We start from the raw sequence: 12,025 nt of genomic DNA, 5'->3' as shown, positions 1-12,025 counted from the left end.
TTCACCCATGAATATTGATTTTGAGTGAGTCCAGGCGGCTCCTTTCTTTCTCTCCTGTTTTCTTCATCAACTCTCTGTAACCTTTAAGTGGAAGTCCAATGAACTAATTTAGAGCGGAGGTACTGCTTTGGCTAACTTATTAAGAGCTATCTATACTGAAGTCGAAGCAGCTGAGACGATGCTTTAATGTTTAAATGCCAGATTTTCAAAAAGACATGAGTTTGTTTCCATCTGGTGCCGCCTGTTGCCAATTTTAAAGGCGTTGAGAGGGGAGAGAGTGTGTTAACATTATATTTGCCTAATTTCCATGAAATCCCATTTCTCTTCCACAGCTCGTAGCGCCAGTTACATCAGATGTTATGTATGCTCCAGGATCTTACTGAATTAGACCTGGCTCCCATTTGGAATCGATCTACAATTAATATAGTAGACCACTGAATTCGTCTCTTGTGAGTCTGTGTATTTTTACATCGCTGTGTGGCTCCGGGAGCCGTCACTGGGGTGGCTTTCTGCGTTGGCAACTGCAGTGATGCTGCAGTTCATCATCCGCAAGCTCAGTCATTTTGCTGTTTGTAATTTAAAATACCATTTCCTGATTTTCGTTGCCTTTATTTTTTATTTGTCACTCTGGTCATACACAGGTAACAGTAAAATGAGTTTTGCCCTGTTCTTGCTGGAATAATAGTGATTTTAGGATTTAACCTGCTTGACTTAATTGCTATGAGGAGTACAGAGGAAGGAAGACAATATCCTTTTGTTCATTTTATGAAGACAGTTACAGCGCCTCCAGGTCGTATTAGTCATGGAAAGTTGCCAGAGACTTCTCCACGGTTTGAGTCATTAACTGACTAGCACCTATCTTTCAGGGGGGAGAAACACATTTTGTATCAAACAACATGAAAGTCTATACATATCGACTTTCGAGGTTGTGTCAATCAAAATGCAGTCACAGCACATTAGCACATTACAACAGAATATTATTGTACTTCGCTTGAGTGGGTGGAGACACAATGCAAGCCCTGTTGTTGTGGAGCACATAACTGCTGAGTGCGATTTTTGTTTACTTTTATCATGTGTAGGTTGTTTTCTGATGATTTCACTCTTGAGTTCATATTAAAACTAATATATTTCTATAATAAGGTAGATTTAATTGCTGTCCTCATACCATTTGCAGCTGCTGTTCTTTATCCTTTCTTATAAAATAGAAACAGAGCCACTCTCTTGATAAACTTCTGAACAAACAAGTATAAAGTGTTCAGCCTCTGAAATTGTTCTGTTATTCTTGATAATTAGTTTACACGCTGCAGAATGAGACTGAGATATATTTAGACTCATGTCATCCTATCTGCTTGTAACAAGAGAAAACACAAAATTGCAGTAGTTTGGCTCTGCAACAAAGTATCTTTGTTTGGACCAATTTAGCACTTGTTATTGAATTAGCTTTGTAATGGTTGAAGGGGTAATTGGGAAAATTTGAGGTGACATTCGCTAAAAAAAACAACAAAAAAAACCCTTTACTTTAGTGACTTATTAGCTCTGTAATGTGGCTGGCTGCTGACTGGAAGGAGATTAGAGAGTCTTGTCTGCTAAAGGCTCCTGCCCTCGCCAGAATTAGTAGGAGGTCCTCTAAGTAGAGGTGAAGAAACCAGCCATCCTCTTTTAGCTTCACCTAGAGGTGTTAAATCAGCAACAACTATGGTTATTTAACTTGGTCCCTTGCGATTTCTCCCCTCACTTTTCCCTCCACTCTCGCTTTCAGTGCCCATTTTCTCCTTAGCATTCCATTCAGTCCTCATTCTCTACCTATAATCCTCTACTCTTTCCCTTCTGCACAACTCTGTCCCATCTTTATCTCGCCTCCTTTCCTTCTCTTCTTCTGCGTTAACTTCCTGCCTCCCATCCCTCCATCTTTCTCTCTGTCCTAGCAGCCCAGTTAATTGCCTCCAAAGTTCACTCTGTCTCTGGGCTAATGCAATTTAAGTAGGGTCGGAGCCCCTTCATCAGCCCAGTGCTGGCATTTCATTAAGTCTACTTGGGCGTTTGCTTGCAAGCAAGTGGGGGTTTCGCTCCACCAGCTCATCATTAGTAATTAATACACTGATAGGATTAGTTGCAGCATGAGGCTAGTGGCAAGTGGAAGCTGTGGTGTTGCTGGTTGGAGAGGGCGTGTGTGATATGGCCTCCAGCACCGCCTGCGATGTGTGAAGTGTGTTAGAGAGTAATTACGTGTGTGGTGGGAGATTGTGTGCGTGTGTTTAACTTGCATATTTACATGAAGATTTGTCACCGAGTGCTGTGACCTCACACTCGTTTAACTAAACATGAGAACCATTTTCCACCAACATAACTCTTCTATAATTTCTCATCATTTAAGTTTTTGTCAATTGACCCTTCGCATAAGCCCCGCCCCCTTGGTTACTGTTGCTACGCCGGGCAAGCTTTCACTCCCAGCCACGCTCCTGGCAGTATTTGGTATCGATTTCAAAGGAAATATCAGCAAATTTCTGGATAAACTGTTCTGAGATAATAGAGAGAAGAAGTCACAAAGATCATTCAGAGTTTTCAGTGACATGACTCGCGCAGGAGGATAAAACATCTGTTCAACGACACGACTGGACAATGTACAGAGCAGCAGTAAGGACCGGTAATTTTACCGTCTATCAACCCACGAAGACTTAGGTCATCTCACTGGTCATGAAACGTTGTCAAACTGCAAGTTTTGGGGCGATTTTGAACCACATACAGCTTTCGCTGCTGTTTTTTTTTCTCCCACCGCTGTATCAGTCAGTGAAAGCAGTCCCTGCCTGGAGGTTCCCTCGCCTAAAAGCCCAGGTAAAAGCCCTAAAAGTACAGCTGTCATTTCGGAGGTGAACATATGGTTGTCCCCATATTTACACTTGCTCAAGTCGAAAAAAAAGTCCGCTCGTATCTGAACATCTCTATATTGCTGCTGCCGCCGCCGCCACCACCGTAGTAGCAGCAGCAACAACAACATCCTTCTCTACAAACAAATGTTTTTCGTCCTAGTCTCAAAATGTGTCCACAAAAGCAAACGTAATGACTCACTGCGGAAAGCTTGCCAGGCCTATAGTTACGGTTGCTAACGTAGGATTGGACAATAGCCGTTTGTGGGAGGAGTTGGCGAAGGGTCAATTATAATATATATTAAAAAATGCATACTAGTACAAATATGATGTAATTAAAAATATTATAACAGGCCTTCTGTATTAATAAAATTGCCCTGGATTCTACAATGAAACACAATAAAACCTATTCCTGTTTGCGTAGATGCCAGATTAAGAATCCCTGCTGGCATGCATGATTTATCCCCTGAAGTAACAGCTTTCTTTAGGGGATTCATGGTCGAGTTTGTTGGTTGAGTTATTTCTCAAGTGTTTTAGTACCACTTTCTAAAAAGGCAATATCTGGAACAATCTAAACGAACATGTGCCCATGTTCCTGTTTCGTTTCCAGCATTTATTATCTTGGGTTAAGCCCATTTCAAATAGTCTCAGGGATGTAAAATAATATCGCTGTACCATTTTATAATGGATGAGCTTACTTCTTGCATCCCCTGTAGCACACCATACATTTGAAATCACATCCTGCAATAAATCTTCCCTAATCTCCCTATCAAGATCCATTTGCCATATTAATCTCAGGCTTTTGGAAATTCTGATGTGAGAATAATTTTTTGTTTTATAAAATACTACTTAAAGAGAGAGCCGACTCTGCTCTTTAGCTGAAGCTGTGCCCCATCGAAAGGATCTTCCCTCCATACAGATCGGGAGGTTATTCCATATGTAAGAGTATCTCTGTTTATATTGCAATATAACCAGAGATACTGCTGCAATATCCCCAGGATTTTGTGTTCTCTTGCCCACGCCCACTGGGAGTTTTGTAAAACTAGGTTTTGTCTGCTCTCTATTTTGCTGTATTCCTCTCTGATAATAGTTCTATATGTCAGATTGAACTTCAAGTGTGTTTTCCACCTTTACCCACCCAGGGTTACAATCATAATTTGCCCAGTGTCTTGCAAGTTTATTCATTTCAAATGCTGCTGGTCGTTCACAGGTGACAGTAATAGGATCTGTGCCTTGTTCCTGCTGCAGTAATAGTGATTTGAGAGAGCCAGTCCTCCGTTAGCTCTTGAGGCAAACTGTGTGTTCAGACCGATTCTCGTTTTTTTTTAATGTTCCAGTGCCGCGCCTTAATCAGACAGTTGTATTGCTCATAGATTGCCTCAGATATGGTTATTGGTATCATCATAGAAATGTAATTAAATTGTGGAGCAACAACCGACTTAATAGTATTAATTCTCCCACAAAGTGAGGTTTATCAATTTCCATTTATCCATATTTGCCATTATGCTTTGAAATAGTGGGACCATGCTAATAGAAATGATATTTTCTAATTGTGAGCCTGAACACAGCCTAATACCTAATATTTAATTCCAACTGAAATCCACTTAAACTATAACAGGGTGATTGTTTGATGCATATTTTCTGATATCACACAGCTCATATAGATGTAAATGAAACAATAAAGATGGAAGAGACAAAGTATCTCTAATATTTTTTGGGTCTTCAACAACAATATATCTCTTTTGTAATGTTCCATTTAGACCTGAATGCACTAATCAACATAAGATTTTCCACTAGTTACTTGCTTTTGCATCAGTTTTCCATGGATCTGCACTTGCTAACTAATATGCACATGTGTGTGCACTTGAATTAGTACCAGCGCTAGCACAGGAAGGCTTTCCCATGCATGACGGGGGGTGCTCTCCGCAGTGTTAATTACATCATTATGATCGGGATGGATCTCCATCTGCTCTACCATTACTCCTGTCCCATTCCGGGCTGACCCACACTGCGCCTCAGAATTAGACACACACAGGCTAAATGGCCCTGCTAAATTATGAAGCTATTAGATATGGGAGGCTATTTTAGAACATATGTATTCACACAGAGAGAAGAATGAAGAAGGGGCGAGAGAGAGAAAGGAAACGATGAACTGAGGTAGACAGAGCAAGAGAGAGAGAGAGAGAAAATAGAAATGTGAGAAATGAGAGATGAGGCACTAAGAGATTTTGAAAAATGAGAGCCAGTGAAAGCAACAGAGGGAATGTGTAGATATAATGATAGAGTAGAGGAAGTTAACTTTCTCTATCTGGCCAGAGTTTCAATGTGCTTGTCCTCGGCTATTGTTAGAAGTTGATAAGATTTTTATGAAGCATGATAAGACGTTGATGGATTTCACCATGGATCATGTAGACAGACCGAAAAATGGAAGACAGCAATTTAAACGGTGGTCATCAAAAGAGCCGGTCGTGTCACAGGCCTTTTTCTGGCTCCAGAGCATGGGTTTTCTTCTGTTTTCCACAATGGGCTAGGTAGATATTAATATGTTGTGATAAAAGGCAACACACTGTAACACAACAAGCGATAAATACAAGTCCCGCTGCGTGGGATGTCTCCTGCTGATATGATAGATATGTATCTCTGTTGAACAAGGAATATGTAATTGCAGTTTTTCATTAAAAGTTTTGCATTTACGTCCTATAATGCAGCAAAATACTCTTGCAAAGGTAACGTTGGGGGAGCATTGTTTGTGTGGCGACAGATGGCAAAATAAATGTGGAGAAAATGAAAACAATGCAAAAGGGAAATGCAAACACAATCAAAGTGCTTACTGTATAGAGAGAAACCAGAAGGGTAACAGGAAAGTTTTTGCAGTACCACTCTCCAATCAGTTTTAGTTTCAGCGTCATACTGCAGTGAGACACAGACCATAACCTCATGGTAAATGTATGTAAATATTTTCACCATGGTTAGGTGCTATACAAAGGGCTCCATGGATAAAAAAATATATACTCATGCATTAGGCGAACAGAGCAGACCGGCCAGTCTGACAGGATACAATTATGAGTGGGCGCTTTGAAGTCATTAATAAGCTCGAGCACTCCATGTTACAGTATCTGAGGTGTAGTAATATTAGGAGGGACCATGTGGATATGATAAATTTGGGAATGATAATAAAGTGGCATCAGTGAGTAACTGTACACCGTTCGACAGTTAAGATTAATGCTCAGTTAGGATTGAGCTTTAAAAGATCACATAAGGACCTTAAAGGACCTATTATGCGATATTCCAAAACGTGATCTTGGTTTCTCTGTTTCAATTTGTCTCTCTGTTTTATGGGCCCTGATGTGTTTTCACTCACAGTTAAGTGAGTTATAATCACCGATCATCTACTATAGAAGTGGTGTATACATTTTGTCGTTGTCATTAAAAAGAAATTAGCGTTTCTACTGTGCCCCTAAAAAGTCTAGGCCAGGGGTGTCAAATGTGCGGTCCGTGGGCCAAAACCGGCCCAGCAGGCGGTCCAATCCGGCCCTCAGGATGAATTTGCCAAGTGTGAAAATTACTTAGAAGACACAAGAGGCATAATATTGTTGAAATTGCACATATTTTTATCGAGAAATTTCAGGTTGTTCATAATATGTTTTGTAAAAGGATAGTTCATTAATTGTAATAATGTACTAAAACAAAGGGACAAATTCAAAGTTCTTTTTATTTATATGTTATCATGCTATTATTTTACTGGTTTGGCCCACTTGAGATTAAATTGCGCTGTTTGTGGCCGCTGAACTAAAATGAGTTTGACACCCCTGGGCTAGGCTGTCAGTATGTGACTGCATTATCTTGATGGGGAAATTACTTCAAGTTCATCTTTTCAAAGTTATTTCCTCTGCTGTGGCTCTTTTGCTTCTCTTTTAACCTTGTGCTTTGTGTGCTGTTCAGGTTCTGCTCATGGAGTATCTTGATGTGAAGAACAGCCGGAGCGCCTCGGAGCCATCGGCTCAACTTTCATATGCCAGCACCGGCAGTGAGTTTGCAGCTTTCTTTGCAAAGAAGAAACCTCAGCGTGCCAAGCAGTCGCTCTTCAAGTAAGGATCACTCCTCATGTACCTTATATTCTGTCTAACCTCTCATCCTCAAGGTCATAACTCTTCTTCTCTTTCCTTCTTGGAGCTTCATGTTGCATGATGTGCTGCATTGTTGTGTTGTGTGGCCACTTGTTGAACCTTTTGGTGTGTTTTTTTTCTTTTTTCTAAGGTTTGAATCATCTTCACATGCCATCAGCATGAGTGCGTACCTGAGAGAGCAGAGGCGAGAACTCTACAGCAAGAGTGGAGAATTACAAGGTGAGGAAGGGGGGACGGAGAGAGTTGGGGCGTAAAGTGGTGTCCCTAGCAGCTGGAATAGAGGAGGGTGGACAGAGATGTGAGATGAAGGGAGGGAAAGGGGGGGGATGACAGAGCAGAAGGTGTGAAAAGTATTGACAGAAATGTGGGAAAAGGGGAAAATGTGGCAGAGATAGAAGAATAAATTGGACAGGGTTTGCAGTGTGTAGGATAAAGGAGGAGAGAAAAGAGCAGCACAGACACTGAGCAAAGGTTAGGGGTTGGTTGGATGGATGAAAACAGGGAGGAGGTTAGAAGCTGTATGGGTTTGCGAAGAAAAGAAGTGAGTAGAAAGCACCTACAACCTTACTCAGCAGGCAGCAATAATGGGTTCATGCACATAGATACACAGTTGCAGAGATTATGTAGAGATAGCAAAACAGGTGCATATATTGCCTTGAGTGGGAACAGGATGCAGGCGAAGGTGCAGGGAGATGAGGTTGATTTGGTCACGTTTGGGTGATGGAGACGCTGGAATGGAGAGCATGAGAGGCGAGTAACAAAAGGCACGGTGGAGATACGAAGGGCATGTTGCAGATGGAGAAGTTACCCTCGGCAAAAGAAAGGCAGATAACAGCAATGTGGAGAGGGATGCTGTGATGGAGAGAGATTGACGAGAGGCAGAGAGCAGGGTGACTTTGCAGAATCCACCAAGAGGGAGAGGCCTTGAAAACCTCTCGCTCACATATCCACACACACATGCACACACACACAGAGGCACAACATAGCACGGAGAGCGAGCTGCACAGCCAGACCCTGGAGAGTCTCTGCTCTTCTACTGCTCCTACTTCTTCTGTCTCGCTCTGGCTCGCTCTGTTTCTCCGCATATATGACCTTGAGGTTTTAATCAGCAGTCCCTGACAGCGCTGTTTGTCTGATACTATTCCTTTTTTAACTGCAAGCTCCTTGTTGGCATTGTTTGGATAAAATAGAAAAGGTAGGCGATGGAGTGAAACAATAACAGTAAATTGCTTTTGATTTGTGAAGACTATGCCATAACAAATGCAAAAAGGACCTTTTGTAATATGTAATTATGACTATTGAGGGTAAATGATTGAAATAATGTGGTGTTAATAAGGCTTCTGGAGATATTTAACCTGAAAAACAACCAGAGAATGGCTTCTCAAATAACAATTGCAGAAGATATTTCAATGTAGGATGTAGTAGTTTTCTTATTCTTTTTCTTTTTTTGACGGGAAATGCCACTCATACAGTAGGAAGTCTGTAAATGTATGCAAAATCTACTACCTCACCCCCCACACACACCCCCACCCCCGCCACAAAAAGAACAGCATTGATTAACTGTGGATAAAGGAAAAAGGTCTTCAAATAACAGCTCACTTTTTTTTTTCTTCTTCCTTCTGTTGGCGCCTCAGAAAGAAGGGGGGAAAAAAATATTTTTTTTGACTGGCTGAATGCCTCGGAGCGTTTATAAGAAGATGAGATTTCTCTGGGCTTTCATTTCACCTGTCACAATGCGCAGCACCGGCCACAAGCCCAAGCCGGGGCCTGAATGGCTGCAAAGAGATTGAAGGAGTAAGAAATCATTTAGAAAGTGAAATAAGTCGACTGTGATGGAGGGAGGGGAAAGATGGATGGAGGGAAGGAGGGAGGGAGAGGAAGGTTAAAAGTCATTGTTTTCATCAGGGTCCAGCAAAGAAGCCATTAAGAGATTTCTGAAGGAAGAAATTAGAAAAATCTGTATTGAGACGGACAGTGTGGAAAGGGACTTTTTCTCTCTCTTCAAATTAAACTTACTGTAGGGAGGGAGGGAGAGGGAAAGAGTTAGAAATGAAAGATTGACTTGATGAGTTCTTCTGGCTCCAGGATTACTCAACACTTAAAGCTTAGTCATGTGTGTCTCTTAGTCTCTCTACTTGGAGTTTCCTAAACTCTTTTTTTCCCCTCAACGTTCTGCTTCAAGTCAATATAGTTATTAACTCAAACGCTCACCAGACACAGCCTTGGAAATAAGAGTTTGATTGTTCGTTTTAAATCCAGCTGCGCACGGTTTACAAATGCATAGGAATGGTCATGCACTAAATAAAGTACAAAGTCGTACTTTTGTGCAGAAGCTGCTACTATTTTTGCTGCTTTTTTTTTTTTTACTTTCTTCGAGCCGCGCCAGCTGTGCGACATGAAATGCATTCTTAGCTTTGACAGGTTTCAGTATTGCGCATATCTGTGAAATTGACTTCCCAGATCTTCTATAAGTACAGTAAAGATCACAGCAGCGGTATTTGTATAGAATGTGTAATGATTTTGTAGCCCATCCACACTCGCAGATCTCTAATGGGTTAGAAATTAATCTGTAATATCTGTAATTTATGTCTCCCGAGTGTTGTAGGGACCCGCCATATATCATTACACACGTGCGCGGCGGCTGCATGGTGCCCATATTCACATCGCTCACATACACATGCAAACACGCAGGGGGGGACTTAATTGCTTGCCTTCTCCACAGAAGCATGTCTCGTATGCTTCAATTAATCCAATACTTCATCTAAAGACTTTATTACAGCTCCATATGTAGCCACATCTGGGCTGTGTGTTTTTCAATGCATGTACTGTAGCGAGACTCCCGGCTACAATGTGTGCAGGATATTGTGTCCACATATCCAACGGATCCTCAGCTGTGTGTCTAAATGTGTACTTACCGTTTGTGGGCGTGTTTGCATCCGAGGCAAACCACTACTTTAAAATCACAGAACCTAATCCAGATTCAATCACATTCCCTATGAATAAATGATGAAAACAACATTTTTTTCTCCGCCAGCTATAGATGTGTTACCAGACCCTGTATTCCTCTGCATGTCCCCCCACCACTAGACTTTTTATATTCACGCCCTCTGCTTTTTAAAATTTTTTTTATTGCCTGTCTGTTGTGTGTGGCAGCAGATGACTCTGAGTGCCCCAGTGGTCATCTGGGAGGTGAAGTGTGAATATATCTCAATAACTACTGCAGTCTTGCACCACACCGAACCAGTAATGCATTAACAGCATTTTTTTTATTTTTTATTTCCCTTTGTGTCGTGGCTGTTCATTGTGTTCCGTGCGATATTGCCTTGCCCCGGGGCACGTTTGAAGTGACACCCCTGCCTCCCATCCTCGACAGCCGTACACAAAGCCTGCCCATCACCACGCTCTCACCCCGACATTCACGTAAACAAACATACACATTTCAACATCCCCCCTTCGCCTGCAGGTACGTATATATACTTCCATTTCTCCCACCTCTGACCTCCCACCACTCCTGAGATGTATTTATTATCAACTCGGCTCCAAATCTATTTCACACGTTCCATGTTTTCCTTTTGATATTCAAATAGACGTCTTCACAGGGTGTCCAGCAAACAAAAAGAACAGCCTGACTGAGTCCTGTATGCAAGCAATCTAATTATAAACAGCTCCTCCTCTGCCCCTTAATAGCTAACGCTCGGAGTGAGGTGGAGAAAATAAAAGCTATGTTGTTTTAGGGGCTTCTTGTTTATGTATAATAGCATCATGTTCCCATGAGAGAGTGAGGAACAGGGAAAGGGAGCGACCAGAAGTGGTGTTCCTTGTCAAGCTGATTTGTACACCCCAATAGGGAGGCGAGGGAGAAGAGGTGCAAATGGAAAAATGTCTAGCAGGGAGACGAGGGGGCGGAGGTAATGGTAGGTAAGATATCAAGGGTGGGTCTGGCAGATGTTAATAGCCAAGTGTTCTCAGAAGTGTATGTGTTTCTAAGGTGAAGTAGCAGAAACAGCATGTTCCTGCCAAGTGATATGCGGCGTTGCGCACTTTGGCAAACTGGGATTGTGATTGCAGTCGGTGGAATGTATCATGTTTTTTGGGGGAAAGTCAGTTTTAAGGAATGTTTGGGGTTATTAGAGGAGGTTTCCACTGCCCCTCCAAAAAGCAACATGCTCTCAAAGCCCACCACTTTCATTTTGATGGGAAAACTAACTCATATTTTCCGTGTAAACGACCACTCTCAGAATCAGAGTTCAGTCCTCGCCCCTTGATCACGCTCCAGAAGAACCTTCAATCCATTTTTACTGTAAAATCACTGACCAGCCTTTTCAATTATTATTCATTCGCTTCATTTGTTTTTCAAGGATAATGGTTGTTCACTCTCGTCTTGTGCGTCAATATCTGACTTCCACTGACCTTGCAATTATGATTTATCATATTCGCAGCAAGAACCTTAGATGGAATTGAACTTTGGCGGTAGAAAAGTCAATAATTATTATAGGATTATGACTCTGGAATGTCAGACACCTGCTTAGCGGCGATTGATACCCCAGCCATTTTTTTTTCTCGTTCATTTATGGTTTGATCTTTCATGACCAACTTTCTGTTTTGATGTTTAATTTCTTTAACTCTTGAGCACTTGAAGACTGACATTTTAATAGATTTGCCAGTAAATGCACCTCAACAGCCTCTTAGTCAACAAATGATAGGTCATGTTCTTATGTTCATATTAAATCACCTAAAGAAAATGCCATTCAAATGATTTAAATAAATCCAGGATTTATAAGAAAGTACTTGTCATGATAAATCCCCAAAGACTAGCACCACTATGTCTATGACCCTTTGTATGGGCAAGTAATTTTACCTGACCATAGAGTTGAATCTGAAGTGAGTTATTAACTATAAGGACTGAGGTTATTCTAAACTTTAAATTGCCTCTTTTATGCTGTAAAATAATAAATAAAAAGTCTTTATCATTGCGCAACTGATTAAATTTAATGGGCATCAATTATGTTTCATTATGTTATATTTTAATGAATA

General features: G+C 41.3%; 1 protein-coding gene across 3 annotated transcripts in view; it reads left to right on the top strand.

The window, feature by feature from the left end:
- Nucleotides 1–12,025, top strand: part of exoc4 (exocyst complex component 4) — a 109,737-nt gene that overhangs the window by 20,836 nt on the left and 76,876 nt on the right. For all 3 annotated transcript variants that reach the window (XM_085769625.1, XM_085769624.1, XM_085769623.1), the window contains exons 9-10: nt 6,807–6,952; nt 7,122–7,210. In XM_085769625.1, the coding sequence (XP_085625751.1) occupies nt 6,807–6,952; nt 7,122–7,210 (235 nt within the window). The remainder of the gene's footprint in view (nt 1–6,806; nt 6,953–7,121; nt 7,211–12,025) is intronic.

Source organism: Trachurus japonicus, chromosome 23 (genome assembly GCF_045865225.1).
Source record: "Trachurus japonicus isolate A0001 chromosome 23, Traja_1.0".
Lineage (NCBI taxonomy): Eukaryota > Metazoa > Chordata > Actinopteri > Carangiformes > Carangidae > Trachurus > Trachurus japonicus.
This window is presented reverse-complemented; position numbering and strand designations above follow the sequence as displayed.